The sequence below is a fragment of the Lepisosteus platostomus genome, chromosome 8 (genome assembly GCF_059453375.1).
Source record: "Lepisosteus platostomus isolate fLepPlt1 chromosome 8, fLepPlt1.hap1, whole genome shotgun sequence".
NCBI lineage: Eukaryota > Metazoa > Chordata > Actinopteri > Semionotiformes > Lepisosteidae > Lepisosteus > Lepisosteus platostomus.
The window spans coordinates 48,876,673-48,896,060 of NC_142618.1; the positions used below are offsets into that span (position 1 = coordinate 48,876,673).

General features: G+C 34.8%; 1 protein-coding gene across 8 annotated transcripts in view; it reads left to right on the forward strand.

The window, feature by feature from the left end:
* Positions 1 to 1,185: 1,185 nt before the first annotated feature.
* Positions 1,186 to 19,388, forward strand: part of LOC148657468 (E3 ubiquitin-protein ligase RNF31) — a 28,700-nt gene continuing 10,497 nt past the window's right edge. Inside the window, exons 1-14 of one of the 8 annotated variants that reach the window (XM_088643776.1) lie at positions 1,186 to 1,586; positions 2,785 to 2,875; positions 4,367 to 4,432; positions 5,944 to 6,110; positions 7,201 to 7,315; positions 8,140 to 8,197; positions 8,748 to 8,845; positions 11,039 to 11,182; positions 12,516 to 12,626; positions 13,726 to 13,968; positions 14,815 to 14,906; positions 16,516 to 16,710; positions 18,066 to 18,248; positions 18,987 to 19,085. In XM_088643776.1, coding sequence (XP_088499902.1) covers positions 1,542 to 1,586; positions 2,785 to 2,875; positions 4,367 to 4,432; positions 5,944 to 6,110; positions 7,201 to 7,315; positions 8,140 to 8,197; positions 8,748 to 8,845; positions 11,039 to 11,182; positions 12,516 to 12,626; positions 13,726 to 13,968; positions 14,815 to 14,906; positions 16,516 to 16,710; positions 18,066 to 18,248; positions 18,987 to 19,085 — 1,707 coding nt within the window. In that variant the 5' untranslated portion in view covers positions 1,186 to 1,541. Of the gene's footprint in view, positions 1,587 to 2,784; positions 2,876 to 3,452; positions 3,472 to 3,502; positions 3,670 to 4,366; positions 4,433 to 5,943; positions 6,111 to 7,200; positions 7,316 to 8,139; positions 8,198 to 8,747; positions 8,846 to 11,038; positions 11,183 to 12,515; positions 12,627 to 13,725; positions 13,969 to 14,814; positions 14,907 to 16,515; positions 16,711 to 18,065; positions 18,249 to 18,986; positions 19,086 to 19,388 lie in introns of those variants that run through there. The other 7 variants (XM_088643768.1, XM_088643769.1, XM_088643771.1 and 4 more) reach the window with 7 other exon arrangements.

Here is a 19,388-nt window from a genome sequence, read left to right on the forward strand (position 1 = left end):
ACTGTATGTATTTTAATTTTTGCTTTTCTTGGGCTGGGCTGCTGTAACACCTCAATTTCCCTTTGGGATCAATAAAGTCTTATCTATCTATCAACAGCACCATTAGACCATCAAAGGCAGTCATCTTTAGACAATATTACAATGTAATTGTTATGGAACAGTTGTGATGTAATGCCTACAATGCAAATGGGATTTTGAGTGACACTGCAGTGCAGGGAAGGAACAGAAGACGTAAAACTAAGCAGAGATACAAATAATGCCTTTGAGGATTTATCCACATAACATAAATGTGGTGGAATAGTGGGATTAAAGGTACAGTATGTGTACCAAAGCTCAGTGGCACAGAGTCTGAAGATGACATCACACCCCTGTTCTCTAGATAATGTTAAAATCTCTCTCCACAGGGAACCACATCTTCTGGTGCAAAATTCACCACTGTCTAGGAATTAGTGCTGGTTGGCTCTGAAGTTGAGGACGCCTGTGAGTGGCTATGATTAAATGCCAGCAGGGGCCTATTTATACTTGCAACACATGTAGAAATAATTCCATGTAGGACCTAACTACCATTCAGCCCCCATACAGACATTAAAGATGTATTATTTAAAATTTAATCTGAACTCAAACCACCCCACAGGCACAACTGCAAGCGCTTAAGACACAGTACACAACAAGCAGCAAACACACTGTGCTAAACTGGGGATTTGGGATACCCTTGAGCCAAAGAAGCGTTTGAGATAACATTTTGTGGTACGATGTCATGTTATATATGGATGTCTTACACGTTGTATTCAAATTTGCTGTTTGATCTTAAGAAGAATATAGGAAGATGCTTTATTGATATTTGAGTTTAATCTCTCAAACACTACCAGCAAGAATTTCTGGGAAAAGCTGTCATACAAAAAGTAAAATTCACAGGCATTCGTCAAGAATTAGACTCATTTTTTAAATAAAACGAACTAAAGAAGTTACTTAAGATAACGTACCATGCGTTTTACAAAGTAAAATATTGCAATCTCAAAAATAAGACAACAAGCAATGGCTAACAAAATCATGCCCCACACAAATAATAATGTCAACGGGTTGCCTTAATAATTAAAAACATTCTTCCCTCGATAAAAAAACGCATTTTTTCAGTATTTCAGGCAAAGAACTACAGGTACCATAATGCAGTCTGGTGAGGAAGAAAATACTCCTAGGCTTCCATTAAACCTTTGAGGCACGCAAGACCTGCTGTACTTTCGTTTTAATAATTAATATAAGGATAGCGTCCTCTTAGCCTCACTGCAGCTGTTTCTTTTTGACACAAACAACATGGCGAGAAACCTCTTCCACACAAATGTTATTGACAAGTTCCTGTTTGCAAACTATTAACAGGCGTCTGTTCATTTCTATGCTGAGAGCCATGTTTACGTAGTTTCCAAAAATTCAGTTTTTTAAATGTGACACATTCTGTTGTGGCGTGCTTAATGCACGGTTCTCAGCACTTTTAGATTGTTTGCTTTTTGCGCCGAATGTACATTATTCGTAAAGTTTGACAGAAAATGTCAAGGGTGTATCCTGATAAACGAAATGAAGCTCTAGTTAAGGTAAGGCTACAGCAATTATGCTTGTTTTTATTTGTTTACAAAATAATTAAATAAACATTAACAATACCATGCTGTTGTGGAAGGCGAGTCAAATAATTTAATGGTATTAAAAATGTCAAATCATAAGTGAATAATTGCGACAGTGCGGAAGATGATCAACGCATCTAATTAAATGTGATGCAACACCTAAGATATACTGGACTTTCATTCAGAGGTCATTAATAGAATCAACTTAATAGTAAATCGTATAGTTTAGGAATAAGTCAAATACATAAGAAAATATGTTTTCGTTAATATAGGTTGAATTTGTTTTATTATTTTGTTAACATAATGTGTTTACCTATATATTAGTCTACATTTATGCACACTCTTGTGCAAAAAAGCTTAGACGTTTTGCTAACTTCTACTATTATTGGTAATAAGTCATTTTCTGCTGAAAACAATTCTGTATTGATTATGATAGAGAAAACTTAGTCTTACAGTGTCATGGAAGTGTAGAGAAATCCAAATGATGTTAATATCAAGAAATCTTGTCCTGGCAAGGAGACACTGTAGATTTGATTGGTAATAGATTTGATGTCATAGTTTAGCTCTTTAAAACACTTCATACTGGCTGCTGTGCATACCTTGAAATGGTGTAATCAGGTTTTCAAATATTTAAAACACTTCATACTGGCTGCTGTGCATACATTGAAATTATGTAATCAGATTTTCAAATATTTTTGTTCAATGTGAGTTAAGAATGGATGGTGTAGTGGTTTGCATAGCTGGGGCCCTGGGTTCAATTCCTGGGGTCCTATTTCTGCCAAGTTGTGTCTGCATGGGTTTCCTCCAGTTGTTTTGGTGACCTGTCTCTGTGCACAGTCAAGTGATATAGTGGTAGGATAGTTGGCTTCGGTAAAAAAATGACCCCAGTGAAAGTGTGTGTATTTGTGTTTGTGTGTGCCCAGCTTTGGAATAGCCTCCAGTCAAGAATGTATCCCGCCTCACACCCATTGCTTGCCAAGTTACGTTTTCCCCTTGAACTGTGTAATGGATAAAACAGTTTAGAAATTTCTTTATACAATTTATAAATGACTTATAAAATGTTGACATAATTGTCTTTTAATATGTTTAAAAATACAGGTATTTATGATTTGCTACAGTAGATGACCAAAGAGATCAGGCTCAAGTTAATATATTTTTCTTTTACCTGCAGTGCCACTATCAGTTTCCCCAGGATGTCATTTCTGATGTCAGCAGTGTTCAAGCCGCCTATAGAGATCTTCATCTGTATATAGATTTTTATTGTGAGTACTTAAAAGACTTATAACTTTCTGTCATTTATTTCAACAGAAGTGAATCTGATACAATTTATTTTAAGAGAAAATGTACCAAGGAGGAAAAATATAGAAAACATAAAATCTCTATTCAAAACATTTACAGTATGCAAATGTATGTTCTTTACTTATTTGCTGTATCTCTGTCCTGTTAACACTAATTTAATATGGCCATATTACATGAAGTATTTTTCTTGGTCATTTTTTTTTTCACTTGAAAGCAAGTCCAGTAATGATCCAGAGATGGTGCAGTGATGGTGCATTCATTTAGCTATAGCGTACTGTATGTGTCTGAACTGTTTTCACTTTATATGTAATTTATATGTACACGTATTAGGAATAGTATTCAGTTTTGTAGCTGAATTCATATAAGCAAAAAAAGGAGAAGTCCCACACAATCCAATTTTCTTCTTCTTCTTCTTCGTGATGATGATAAATGATGATGTTGCCTTTCTTTCTTCCTTCGTTCCTCTCTCTTCTTTTGACTTGTGTTATATCTTGCCCTGAGGATAATTCTGTCCCATGATCCATTTCCAGGAGGGTGGCCCAATGACTTCGCTATAATGGTCAGGTCACTGTTAAATAATTATGTTATAATGTGGCTGACCTAATGATTCAACAGTGATTTAACGTACTGTAATCTGATTATTAAGTGCACTCCTTTGATCATTTATATCAAACCATGTTTACTTGTCACAAGACCTACTGGACAACTGTGTAGATACCACAAGACAGTACTCATTGTTTCAAATCTTCAAAATAAGGTAATCAAGCTGGCAATTGCAAACATCTACAGTAGCTAACCAAGTTATCCCCAAGTCACAACAACATATTGGTTGAGATCAGCACTTATGCCTTTGAATTTCACTGACTCTAGTCTTCCACCCCATATTCATGTTAAGTTACAAACTTCATGTTTTATTTACTAGGTTATTAAGATCTCTCCTTATTTTCAGTGAATCTTAAAATGAGAATTCTTCACATCCTTAAAATGAAAGCAGGCTTGACTAGATGATCTTCCTTACAGGTTGCTCTACATGATAGCATTCCTGTAATAAAGGTGAATATATATACTGTACTGTATATATCAAAACCAGCAAGGAATGGGAAAATAGTTGTATTTATTTTATTTTAACTTAGCATAAGAAATCAAGTTGATCATACTAGGTCGCCTGTCCAGAGATTGATTTTACAAATCTGAGCTCTGAGAATGAAAATCTAAGTTGAATCAGATTGCATTGGAGTGGTATGTAGTGTGGACCTGGGCTGGTTTCCTGTCTCCTACATATTTCATGTGTATGAAAAAAGATGTAATTGAGAGATTGAGCATTGCACCTGGTGCTATGATGGGATTGAGCAGGAGCATGGAGTGTTAAAATTGCTTTTTTGTCAGTTTAAATAAGTAGTGTTGTTATTTTCTTTGTGACTTGTCTTTATCATCCAACGTCTTGCTTTCTGCAGGTTATGCCAATGGTGAGAAGAAGCAGCTGGTAAATCTAAGTGGTACTGTTCCCATTTTATATGAAGGTAAAGAGTATTATGTTTGTCACAGAAATAAATCACTCAAAAAATGCATCGTGTTTGTCTAAAGGCCCCGTGTATTGTGTGAATACAGACATTATTGTTTATACAGTGCCTTGCAAAAGTATTCAGCCACTTAGATAGTTTTAACATTTTATTGCTTTAACTTTTGCAGTCATGAGTTGGAATAATTAATATTTGGTATATACACAGCCTACTCCACATATTCAAAACACAAACAAAAAGTAAATAGATAATATGAAAGCAAAATAGAAAAGTGATTGAGGAATTTTCAAACACTTTGTTGTGGCAAACTTATATTACATGCACAAAAGTACCTTATCAAGCAACACATTTAGTTGTGTGGCCTTTGTGTGCAGTAATAATGGTTCTTAGGTGATGTTATTTTGATATCATATCTCTTCAAGGTCCATCTGTCAGGTAGTACTGTGTATAAAGACAGCTCAGGAGAAGGGAATAACAGCATCTCAAAGACCCTTGATATCTCTTTGAGCATTGTGAAGTTGCTTATTAGGAAGTGGAAGACACCAAACACTGCCTATATCAAGCTTGAAGCTGTCTCTTTAAGCTGAGCATTTTGGTAAGGGGGAAACTAGGTAGAGATGCCACAATAAGGCCTCCAGGAACTATGAAAAAGAGCATTCAGCAAATGAGTAAAAAAACCCATCTCAAATCATGCATAGGGTTAGTGACAAAACACTTACGTAATACTGTAATTATGTGACAAAAGGTTTTATGTTCAGACAAGACCCAGTTGTAACGTTCTGGTCTAAATGCAAAGCTTTATATCAGACTCAAAGAATCAAACCCAGCGTAGTTCATAACTCAGTAAACATCATGCCTACTGTCAAGTGCTGACAGCATGTTAAATTTCTGCACCTGCAGATACTGTTGAAGGTTGTCAAGACTCATGTGAACATAGAGGGAGCAAGACCTGCTTCAGACTCTAAAACTGGTTCAAACATTCACCTGTCAGAAGGACAGTGAACAAAAGCACAAGGCCAAGGCTACAATTGAGTGGCTTAATAAGAAAGTGAATGTCCTTGTAGCTCCGTCAAATGACTTACTGTAAATCTATGGAAAACTGAAAAACTGCTGTCTATAATCAATTCCCCAAGCATCTTGAGAGAGTTTCAGCCAATATGCCAAGAAAAATGGACAAAAATCACACTGAGCTGGTGTGCCATGTTGGTAGACACCAAATAGATGTGGCTACAATGGCTTCCAAAGATGCTTCCACCAAACTTCACAAGTATTAACTATTAGCTTTTGCTAACATTCACTACATTCACTACATTTACTACTGCAATTACTCTAACATTTACTTGCTAGCATTCAAGTTTTTAATAACAATTTAAGTTTAAAGAACGTATATACATAATTTTGTAATTTTGCTACAGAAAATGTCCAAATAATTTTGCAAGGCATTGTACATACACTTCTTTATATGTGAATTGATCCACATTTATTTGAGTTTCTTTTTTTTTGGGGTTTAGGTAAATCATACAATATACCTGTCTGCATATGGTTGCACAACACACACCCTCAGAATCCTCCTAAATGCTTTGTGAAACCCTCAGCATGTATGGTTATAAATGCAAACAGCAGTTATGTAGATAAGAATGGGCATGTTCGTCTCCATTACCTCTGTAACTGGAAGCATGTAAGTAAAATCTTTTTATACAGTATTGCATAATACTAGTTTTGCTCTGCACTTTGTCTGCTTGACACTGGTGAATGTTAAGTTACAGATTGCATGATGTTAGTTTTACATTTTTTTAAATTGCTTGCAGTACCTGGCATGGTACAGTACCAAACATGATTCTATAGATATTTTCTTTTCTAGGATCACTCTGTTTTGACAATAGAAAATAATGTCCAAAATAATATAATGGTTCTAATGTATATTAGATTGCAGTACTGACATTTTTTGCCATAGTTGTGTCAGTTTTGACACAGGATGTTTAACAAATATGTTGTATAAATAAATAAAATATTTTATTAAATGTATAAAATCAATCTCTTTTAATATAAAGGCTGCAAATGTTTAATGTAAGAAATTGGAATCTTTAATTTTTAAAGGTTAGTAGGGGTATATTTATATTATAACTGACATTTAGTATTTGATTGTTTATTAAAAAAATTAATTAGAATATCCATATCACTTTTGGTATGGTTATAGTTTCAGGTGGTACAAGACTTTTACTGGGTCTTAATAAAGACTGCACATTCTGGCTTTAAATACATGTGAAATAATTTCTGGCTTTTGACATGTTTTAATTTTAAATACATTGGATTGGAGCACCTTTTTACATGCTTTTATCAAGAGTTGTCATAATTCGGGTGCTTAGGTATAATCCTGACACCACATGGCCAATTAGGTTTCACTGTTATTGAATATAGTGTGCCTTTGGAAATACTGTTGTAATCACATCAAACAAAGTCCTTTGTAAAGCTATTGAAATAGAACGAATTACAGTGAGATCTATTTCAGATCATAATTCCTTTTATGTCACTGTATCAGTTAAATTCATTATAAGGCTCTTCGAATTCGCAAGTTCTGACTCATCTTCATATTGAAAGTGTGGTTCATATGACAAACATATTGATGTTGATGAGACAATACTGATGTCATGAGAAAATGCAGTCTTGACCGTTACACTATAGTAATCAAATCAATCCTCCTCTGTCTGGCAACATGTCTTTCAGTACACTGACTATGGTTTTGCCTGTATATGTGTTTATGACCACAGGGAACATCTAATTTATTAGGAGTTGTAGAGGAGATGAGGACAGCTTTCCAGAGTGAGACACCATTATTTTCTGCATTACCTTCACAAGGGCTAGTGCCATCTCTACTCCAGCCAGGTGACTGTAGAACGTCAACATTAATATTAATTACATATACCTTATTTCTGCTGTGTATTTATTAATCATTTTTATTATCATTTGTGCTACATGATAGAAATCAAAAAGGTAATAGAATTGTAGAAGAAAGTCAGTCAAAAGCTTCATTTATTATTTTATTAGCTTTGTCCTGCCTGCAGCTCCTTTTGATCCTTTTTCTCTATATTTAACCCCACATCATGTTTACTTAATTATATTACATTATACCAAAAGTCCCCAAAAGAGTGATATAAAGCTAACTTTTTATTAAGAATCATTTAAGTAACTTTCTTTGTGGATTTGTAGTGTGTTTAAGACTTGTCTAGAAAGTTGCACTTTATGTTATTTTATACAAAGACAAAGCTATGAATTTAGCAGGCTGTTCTCTTAATGAGCAGACTCTCATTATGGGTCTAAAAGGTTCACATTTAATCAGGCAGTTAAAGCCATCTTCCCCCTTTCCTTTGCATTTTTTATTTTTTAAAATGTCTTTTTAAATTTTTTGTTATACCTGAAAATTCTGAAATTCTGTTAGTGGAAAAAATGTAATTCAGGCTGCATGTAAAGAAATACAGAGAAATATGTCAATGTTAAGCAGGATTTAATGTTCAATGACTGAATAGTGGATTTCAGGTTATTGTACAGTGCTGCTTAATCTAGAGCTGACATCTGGAATTTTTCACAAACTTTTTTTTTGGTTAGGAGTTGTTACTGGTAGTTGATTAAAATAGCTAGATTATCATATTTAGGAAGACTAGTGTTGCTTTATCAGTGATGGCATTTTTCTGTTTTACTTATTTGTACAGGTAATACTAAACCTATAGGATATTATGAACCTTCCAGGAAGTATATTCCTGACACCAGGTAAGTGCTTATGCTTTTGTGTTAACTAAACTGTCCAATCGATTGGCATGAAGTACTGAACAATAAAGCAAAAAGAATAAATAGGTACATAACAGTACATCATCTGTATATTGATTTTTTGAGAGATATGACAGATACGTGTAGGAGGTATTACAATTGCATATTTCCTTAGAAATATAGTACTTTTATTGTAATTTTCTGTCCTGTTAGAAACATTTACCTAGTTTTATATACTTTCATACATTTGGCTAAAAAAGATTGTGTTTGTGAACAAAAAAGGCAAACTTCCAGAAAACATCCTCTAACCCATCCCTGCCCTACAGATATTGCTGTTTGTTATTGATCTATTTTGCTTTTTAATGCAGTGACGTACAAAGCTTCTCAATGTAGAATGGAATGTACCTACAGTATATGATGCTTAAGATGGAACATGGTATGTTTAATTCTGGTTCTGACAGCAAAATGAAATATTTTGTCATTATAATCCTGGTTGAGAACAAAATGCCTGTTCAGCCACTCAATTATACATATTCCATTGTGTTTTTTATAGCACATTGACCTACTCTGGGACCGTCATCTTTGATCCGAATACCACACTGAGTCAAAGCATGTACGATGTTTCACCAGTTCAGTGTTCAACTGATACACGTAAGTACATCTGTTTACTCCGGTAGAAGGGTTACAGACTTTCTTTTGTTAAAAAATAAACTTTATTTTATGTAGCGCCTTTAAAAGTAACTTCTCAAGGCGCTTTACAGTAAAAAAAATAAAAAAGGAGAAGAGGTAACAAAATTACAATTCAAAACAAGGGTTAAGAAAGCAGATAAAGATGCAAGGGGCAGACACAGAACTGGTTCACATGAAAACTGATAGGAAGCCAGTGCAAGGACTCCAGGACAGGAGTAATGTGATCATTTGCAAGTGACCTAGTCAGGATTCTGGCTGCCAAATGTTAGACATACTAATGATTTAGAAACCTGTGTGAGTAGGGCCTTACGATAACCAATACTGGAAAGGACAAACGTGTTGACCAGCTTTTCAGTCAGAGGCATAATAGGACGTAGTCTGGCATTTCTATTTCTTAAATTGAAAAATCATGTTTATACAATATTGTGAACGTGTGAATCTAACGTCAAGCCTGGATCAATTATCACTTTCAAGTTCTTTAATTTAGATTGAAACTCAAGTATAATGCCGTCTACAGATAGGGTTACTGTGTTGGCTTTACATAATTGATCAGATGTGCTGAGAAGCATGTCTTCAGCCTTGTTGTAGTTTAAGTGAAGGGAGTTTTGAGTCATCTTATGTCAGAGATGCAATTAGAGAGTGCAGAAGAAGCCACGTCCGTGTCAGGTTTAGTATGGTTTAGAACAGTGGTTCTCAAACTTTTTTGACCAAGCACCACCACTGATAAAACCAAAGCATCCAAGTACCACCTACAAGTCATCTTCCCATAGGAACCACAGAAAATCTCAATGACCAACATGAGTGCGCGCACACACTCTCACATAAACATATAATAAAAATAGAAACACTTATAAAAATAACACTGAGAACTTACCATTTCAGTGAGAGGGGTGAGCTTGTTTAGATGAGCAAAGCCTTGTAATGTCAGTGATGAGGGCAGTGAGCTTCAAACGCAGATCTGGCTCAGCATCCATTTTGCTGCGGTACTTTGTCTTGATTACAGTGAGAGCAGAGAAGCCTTCCTCACAAAGGTAGGTAGTAGCAAAAGGTATCAAAAATTGCACAGCCTTTAATGAGAGGGCTGGGTATTCACTCTGTCTTTGGATCCAGAAATGCAACAGTGACTGTCGTTTCAATTCTGACATCAGAGTTGCATCAGATGATAACTCGAGCAACTTCTCTTGCTCAGCACAGGAGAGATTCTTGGGTATTCCTTCGGCATCAACAGTAAAGGGGTTCCTGATCCACTCTGGTGTGGCCTCAACTGGAAAATACTCTGAGAACTGTTCTTTCAATGACAAGAGGTGCACTGCAATCACATCTCGAACAGCAGCATCAAGTTCCACACCATATGTGTGCAGATGGTTCTCCAGAGTTGGGAAAGCAGACACATCACCTGCATTGATTTTATTAACAAAAAGTTGCAGCTTTTTCTTCATAGCAGTGATCTTTTCAGACACATCAAAAATTGTTAAAGAGAGCCCCATATTCAGCTAATTCAAACGTGAGAATATATCAGCCAGGTGGGCCAATTTTACCAGCCACACTGGATCATCAAATAGACTTGCCAAGGGAGATTGCTGGTCATGCAAAAACATCTGTACCTCAGAGTGCAGCTCAAAGAACCTCGTGAGCCCTCTGCCCCTCACTCTTGCCCCATCTCACTTCAGGTATGTAGCAAAACCTGCACATGTTCGCTGCCCATTTCGTTACAAAGCACACTGAACAGACGTGAATTCATTGGTCGAGCCTTGATAAAATTCACAACTTTGACAGCAGAGTCTAACATGGATTTCAAATCCTCAGGCATTTTCTTGGCTGCCAAGGCCTTGCGGTGGATGCTGCAGTGCGTCCACTTCATATCTGGAGCAACCTCTCTAATTCGTGCAACTACACCGCTGTGTCTGCCTGTCATCGCTCTAGCACCATCTGTACAAACTCCGACGCATTTTTTCCAGTCAATGCCATTCTCTTCAATAAATTCATTCAGAAGCTGAAATATGTGCTCTCCTGTAGTTCTTGTTGGTACCGGCTTGCAGAACAGAAAGTCCTCAGTTTTTCTTTGGCAACACCATTGCCTGTTTACTTGACCAGTGCTTTAGAGGTTTCACTTTCTATTACTGTGTTAAAATACACTCTACTTTTTGTTACCAGGAAAGCATGTGAGAAAACCAGAGCAAAGTTCACAGCATGAGGAAAAGAAGTCCTATGCTACCGAGCTTATGGATCTGGGAATCGCATTTCAGCCTGCCAAAAACAAAGTCTGTTCTTCTTCTATCCCCTCTGAGCAGAATAAAGGTATGTTGTAGACAAATTTAATGACAATTGGCCTTTAAAATAAAGGTAAAACTGCCAGTCTTTTCCATAGGAGGGCACGTAAGTCACAGAGAGGTTCTGAATGTCAGCACTGGAGGCAGTGGCATCTGAGTTTGATATTTGGTATTTGAAAAGATGTGGAAATAGTCATTTTGTCCACAAATTTAAAAGCAAACAAGCTGAATATTTTAAAATACATGTAATACATGTAACAGTAATTTTAAATCAATTATAGTTTTTGTTTGTACCAGTTATGTTTGTTTATTTCTTGTCATTGTGCCCAGACCCTTTTTAATGCTTCCTGGTTCCTGAATTAATTCCTTTTATTTGAAATTGTAGTATTAAGACACTGGGTAACAGTGGAGCAATTACTGAAAATATTTTCAATCGTTGAATTCTATTTTATTTAAAATAAAAACTCAGTTTTAGTGTGCAGTACTGCAGTGCAGTATTTAATAATTTTATATATGATTTACTTTCAGATTACATAGATTGTTGTAATTCTATTATTAATCATTAGTTGGATTTATGTATCTAATAGCTTTCACAACTGTGGGGTGCTCAGGGACGTCTGAGTCCTACACTTTTCCTTCTTTCTGATGATATTCAAATTAATCTTAGCCTGGCTTCAACCATAAATCTAGAAGAACTGGCAGCATCCAAAAGATAGAAATTTACACTGTTACGTTTCTGAGAAAAAGGGTTTGTCCTAGCTCTTAAAAGCGTTATAGTATCATTGATTACTCCTTTCCTGTTTCAATGACATGATTTAGATAATTATTATTTAATTACTATTAATATCAATAACAATATTTTAAATATATGGTGTCCAAATCTTTAACAAATGCTTAAATGTATATCTATATTATCTTGAATATATAATAAATTAACTAATTTACAGTATGTTTGTGGGCAGTATAATAAACCAAAGCACTTGTTTTCTTTGTATTGTTGTTCTAGAAGCTTTAAGAAAAGTAAATCTATCTTTCCGAGTTTATTTTTATTAATACTTGTATTAACATTTTTGTACAACTTTAATTAGTTGTTTGCAATTACTGTTTCCTGATGTTACTACAGGTTTCTCATGACTGCACAGACAAATTTACAAATATATCTGACCTGTTTCACTCGTTAAAAAAAAAAACGATTTAGAGGGATGCTTACACATGGCTCATAAAGTAAGGGCTGTAGTTTAAAACCAGACCATTGCAGATTGTCACAAAATAGACCACATTCAAGGCAGTTCTGTATGTGTGCAGTATAAAATTTCTAATATATATATAGTATTGATAAACTTTTTTTTATCTATTCACAGCTAAAGTTCCAGCAAAAAGTCCCACATGTGCAGCAGATGTTGATGATGTTTTCAAGAGTTTAGAGCTTGAAAACATTATAAATATTTACAAGTTAGGCACAAAAGAGAATGGTATGTTTTAACCTTTTTTTCTTTTTGCAACTTTTAGAAAAAAAATACATTTTTAAATTCCTGTGCTTAAAATCCTGTGATTTTCTCTTTTTTAAATAGTCAAAATCCAAGTGTTTCTTAAGTTAAAGTTGACAACCTGGCAACTTTTTTTCACAGTTAATGATTGAATCTCAGTTCCATCTGTTTTCAAGGTATCATGTAATATTTCCTATAAAAATAGTGTGCTGCTTCTGTGGTGTGCATTTATGATAAAAATGTAAAAAAGAGTTTTGACCTTTCTGTTCACAGTTAGAATCTAATCAGAATGTATAATGCTATGGTTTCCTCCCATAGTCCGAAGTACTGGTAGGTCATTTGGTGTTTGGGAAAATTGACCCTGTGTGTGTGTGCGTTCGTGTCTGTGTGTGCCTTGTGATGGGCTGGCATCCAGCTCAAAGTATATCCTGCCAGGATGGGCTCCAACACCCTCACAACCCCAAATGGGTGAAATGGATGGGTAGATAGTTAGAACCATTATTAACTCATTTATGTGTGTCGGCAGTAATAATAAACCAAAGCATTTGTATTCTTTTTATCGTTGTTCTAGAAACAGCTTTAGGAAAAGCAAATATATCTTTATTTCAAAGTGATTTTCAGTTTTGTTTCAGTGGTGACATTTGCTTACAGTTCTCTGAAAGTATAAAATATGAAGTGTTTTAACTGCTCATTTGTTATCTCTTCATCATGTTTTTGAAATTTAATTTAGAAGTAGAAAACATGAAGTAAATATTCTGTTTCATTAAGAATTTCACAAATTATTTTCTTCACCACCAAACTAAAAACAATTTTCTGTTTTAGTTTTCTAAACAATATAATTGCAGAAAATTGGAATTAATGAAGGAACTCATGAAATGAAGGAATTTGACAATGTCATTTTAAAGGATGTTGCAAATCCAGAATAGCCACAAATTATATTCTGTTAATTACTGCATTAGCTGCTTTCAAAAGACTTAATTGTACTTTTGAATTGATTATCATTATTTTAGTTTCATCAAGGAAAATTAGCACAAGTAACATATACTGAGATAATGATAGTGAATTCAACCCTATTTTTTTAAAGACGTCACCACCTGCATTGGCAAAAGGCAGCTTAATGGCCCCTTTGCCCAAGACCTGGGACTGGTGGATAATAGACATAAGATCGAAGTGAGCAGACTGCCAGGGGGCTTCCCAGAAAACAAGCTGAAAAACAAGCTCACCATTTACTTTCAAAGAAGACCTAATGGAGGTGGAGAAGTTCTGGATGTCCAGTATCCAACTGACCAACCCAACCAGGCTTATGTGACATTTTGTAACCCTCAAGGTACTGAAGAATAGGCAGATAAAAAAAACTGAAATAAAATGCTCTGCATGGCTCCAGTTAGGCCTTGGTAGTTCAATTGCATGTTCTAATTATATTTTGACACTCAAAATGGTTTACTATTTGAATATTTCTGCTATATTTAAAAATCTATAGTACTGTAGAATTCATCTCAATTTACATGAGCAATGTAAGTTTGAAATAAAAGTTTGGGCATTCTTATCATCTGCATGAAAGAACAGAGTATCAGTGATTGAAGTGGGGAGCTGCATCTGCATGCAAACTGCAACAGAACAAGTAGAAGTTAATTCCTCCTTGAAATTCACACATCAATGTGTGAATTTAATCTTTTTACTTTATTTGTTTCTATGTATCAGATGTCTGCTGGTGATTGTATTTATTGTCACATAAATACTGTATATGGTGATCAAATTTGGCAGATCTGATTAACACGTGAGGTGAATTCTACTGCAGTTTGTTACAGTGGAATTACTTTTCATTATATTTTTAATCCATAGTTTTGTTTTTAAAAGTTATCTTCATAGTTTCATATATCAAACTTTTCACCGATGGCTTACAGTGGAGCTGGTATTTGCAAAAGAAACAATAGGTTTGGATTCTCAATGTCTTTTGTACAACAAACATTCATATTTATTGGATGCATTGCAGATTTGTTTCTTTTTAAAACAGCCGTTGGCAATAGTGCAATGAAACAAGGGAAATAAATAATTTCCAAATGCACTTTTTTTTTTGCATCCTTTCGGTTAGAATTTTTTATTGAACATTAAGGTTACAAGTACCTTACCTTAGCTATGTCTTGTACACAATGTGTGATTTTTACCTTCTCAGATGCAGAGCGTGTGGCTAGAAAGGAGGAGCATGTCCTTACTTTGTACAACCAGAAATTTCCTGTTCAAGTAAAGAAATATGAAAGACCAGAGGTAAGGCATTTACACAGCTGTGGGGTTTATGATTGCCTTTCAGATACGCATCAGCTTTTCAATGACATCTGTACCTTGTGCTGATTTCAATTATTGTTACATGTTCAATATTTTGTTGGTTTTGTTTACTTTTCTATTTTGCAGATTTATATGTATCTAAACGTATCTTCTAAATAATCCTAATACTGTAGTTAGCTGAGGCAAACAACAACATGATAATGTTTAGTATTTTCAGTTGATACACTTAGCTATAATTATTAAGCTACTACTTTTCGTTCTCATGGGGAAGCTGTCTGAGGCACGTGCAAATATTATTTGATAACACATTTATCCTCTAATAATTAAGAACACTTATTGCTGTTCTACCATATGTAAGGGTAAACCTACCGTGCAAAATTGTCTTTGAACACAGAAACTCTAAATTAATAGCTGATGCGATAACTTATTATTAAGGGTAATGATATTCATAAAATAATATTAATAAATAGAGGATAGAAGTTTTGTATGTGCTAATCTTCAAAAACTCTACCACTACAGCTCTCAAAGTATTTACTTATTCATTAACTGCTAACATAATTGTTAATATACTAAATGGACTTGAGGTTTTAAATGGCATCCTTCATTGAATACGGAGGGATATTATTATGTATTATTACTATTTATTTATCTAATACTTTTATCCAGATCAACCTAAAGGTGTTGCAATTACCTGTTCTTTTTACAAAGTGCGTTGTTCTAACAAATATAATTACTTTGAAAAGAAATATTTTGAAACAAAAATTCTTAGAGTGCTACCAGTGACATCACTGAAATGTTATATATTTAAGAGTGATTTTAAAGACAAATGCCCTGTCAGATGTAAGCTTACAACACCTCAGGTTTACAGGTTTTCTTTTTATGCATTCAAATGATCAAGATTTATACACCCAATCTTACTACTAACTGTAGACATACACTTCATACTTGTGTGTGGTTGCTTTCTAATTCCATATTTTGAGCACAGGAAGGGAAAGCACATCATAACCTGTCATAATGTAAGACTCACAGAGGTTAATTGTTAATAATCAACATTCATCAAGCACTTTTTTTGCCTGAAGAAGTGTTTTTTTAATTCCAAATCATCATAGAGATGTGATGTCAGTAATTTAGTCATTTCATTCACAATTGTCTGATTACTGTAAGATCCACGGAAGGCCCAGAAAGCAAACCAAGATTGCATTTGTTTCAGAGATTCATGTCTATTGAAGTTAAAAAACTGTTGTTTTTTTTTCCACTTGTCTTCTCTCTTGGAATTACAAAAATCTGAATCATCGCAAAGATAAAAATGTTATGAAAAACACAAGAATTTTGCAAAGAAAAGACTATTTGTTTAAGCATATCTGCCATGAATGTCATGTTTAGAAAGTTGCTTGGACATAGTGCAAACAACATTGCTTTTTTTCTTTGTGATATTCCCCATCAAATCACTTCCAAAATAACCTAGTACTGCTTGAATAATTCTAGGCACTTCAGTGCTTGGAAATAAGTATCACAATACACCAGTCCTTCTTACAGTACTGTATGTTTATGCATCCCAAATTACTCATTTATGAAATTGCTTGCCTTGCAGGTGAATATTCCAATTCCAGAAGGTGTTTCAAAAGAGAAGTCTCACATCTTCCAAAGCCTATTGACTCTGGATGGCAGAAGCTTCTCTGTAGAAGATGTCATGGAGGCTGTACAATCCAGTAGAGACTATGACTCTGCTCTTAGGTACCTCTCACATGAATGTCCCATCTGCAGTGACCAGGTGTCATTCAATAAGGTATGGCCTGAAGGTGGAACTCCTAATGTTATCATGTTAGTTTAAACTGTCTGAAGGTAACAGTCATTTCCCATAATGTGAAGGACTGATTGAAAATCAGAATGTTGTTCAGATGTGGATGCACAAACAGCAGGTAAATGCAACAGACAACTCTTATAAATTGCCACTGTTGTGACTGATTACAGATAGTACAGTTAGCCTTTACTTTCTATGGAGACTCTTGACTCCAATGTGTGTGGCGTCCCAGCTTTTCCTCAGTATTTACATTAAGATGTTCAAATAGTTATAGAATTTGGGTTTTCTTTTACATTGCTGGTGCACTTTAATCACAATTAGAGAGACTCTGGGAATTTGGAGTCACTTAAAAGTGCAAGTCTAAATTTCAAAATGAAGGATGCTTTTTAGTGCACTTTGTGCCATTTTCAATCATATCTCTGTTGACATTTGGCTGAACACCATGGAGCAGAAATCAGATCCCTTTTATGGATACCTTCCTACTTCTTAGAATCATACATGCAAGATGTATAGTGTGTACTCCTAGTTCCTGTGTGGGTCATTTTGCATTTGATCATTTTACATTTCATTTCTCAGGTGTCAGCCCAGTCCATATTTATGTCCAAGACATAATTAACAAGTTTTCTAACCATACCAGAATCAATATCATTGGGATTGATCAGGAAGAAGTGCAGTACACCTAAAAATGCCGCCTGTGGTGTACCGTGGCTGACATCTGTCCAGCTGGGGGTTATGCCCTTTAAAAAGATATTCAATTTTTTTCGTTGTTAAGTAGTTGATAAAAGTAGTCTTGTATGCAGTGAAAACCTTTGTGCTTTTCTTAAGGATATAATGAGAGGAGGCCATTTGTCACATCTAGCCTGTTTGGTATCTTATTTATCCAATGATCTGTTTCTTGGAAGACATCTGGGTATGAGGTTCAACAACTTGACTGGGTAGCTTGTTCAGTACTCCCATTCCCAACTCTTTGGATGAAGAAATGACTCCTGCTCCAGTTTTAACTGCACCTCCACATACTGCAGTTTCCACTTGTGTGCTTTGGTTTGTGTTTCACTGTTCATTCTGAAGACGTTTTTTGTGTTGACTTTGTCGGTTCCCTTGAGGATTTTGAATGGTTTTCCATGATGTTGATTCCATATCTCAGATTCATTTACTAAAGGGCTATCTTATGTGCACTAAAAGGTTAATTAAATCTCCATGCCCCTTAGGAAGTTGATTTCTGAAATATCTTGACATATCCAGTTAACATATGGATGGAAGGTTTCTGCTTTATCCAAGGCAACATTGTTACCCATTTGTGCCTCATTGTAAGAAATTCTTCCCCATATTTTTCTCAAAAGATCGTCACCATGACCTACTGTTCCTGTGCTATCTGCGAAGGCTGTTTCAAGGCTTACTTCTCTTCGGTCATTAAGGAAAAGAGTATTGTGAATGTGGTCTGCCCCATTTGCAACATGCCTCATGTAAATGGAAGCGGATGCACAGAAGATATGATGGATTACTTCAATCTTTTGGACATACAGGTCAGAGTTGCTTATAAGGGATGTTCCTGAAGCTGGGGCACATTTCCTGATAGATATTACAAAGGGTATCTACTGCATCAAATGAAAATCCTTGTGTGCTAATTGTCTAAATCCATATCTATGGAATTCAACAATTTCACTATTATAGACAAGGACAGAAGTCTTGATAATATGCAGTTATATTTAATAAAATCTATATTAAATGCTTTTTTAATAAAGGTTATGAAAAAATAGAAAATGACCTGCTTTGTAACTTCAGAAGTGTAACGTTTTGTAACCTTAGTCAATATATTAAATCATAACAATAACATGAATATACCAATATAATTAATATGAATATTGTGATAAGAATTTTTGATCAACTGTGAACTAATCAATAATTTGTTTCTGCTTAAGCAATTACTACTAAAGCATCTTCTTTCTGATTGATAAAGCAGACTCTGACATTGTGGTGCACATTGCTGTAAACATTGCAGTGAAATTGCTGGAGGAAGAACTCTGAGGAAATGTTAATAGAGTCGATCTGCGAACATCAGAATTTTTGGAATATTAAGATATATTAGAAATGAAGTACAAATGATCTAAATAAATGTGTAATTTATTGATTTTTTTCTTATAAACAAACCTGTAATAATTAAGGATGTTTCAGTATTTAAGAGTCTCTGGTACTTCTTTGTTCTTGTGCAACTTGTAGAAAATCTGGTAACATTTCAGTACAGCAAAATGTTTCTTTAACAGATCAGGCATTACTTGGAACCAGAAATTCATGAGTTATTTCAAAGAAAACTGAGAGACCGAACACTGCAAGAGATGCCCAACTTCCGCTGGTGTGCACATGTAAGTGCCTTCTGTTTTAACTCCTTTCTTTCAAAACGTTTGAAAATTTTCGCCACTCTGTCTTCTTTACTAAACACTGTTGCATAATTTTTTAACAGTTCCTTGTTTCAGCATGGTATTTTGAATATTTAGTTCAATTGTAAGATTTATATGTTTTGCTTTTTCATCACAAATGTAAAAAATTGTAAAGTAGGAAATTCTTTAAACATATTCAATGTGTATATACTGTATACAACTGCTTCTTATTATATGTAGGCTTTATTTTCACCGAAGATCATGCTTACTTATTCCTTCATCCAGACT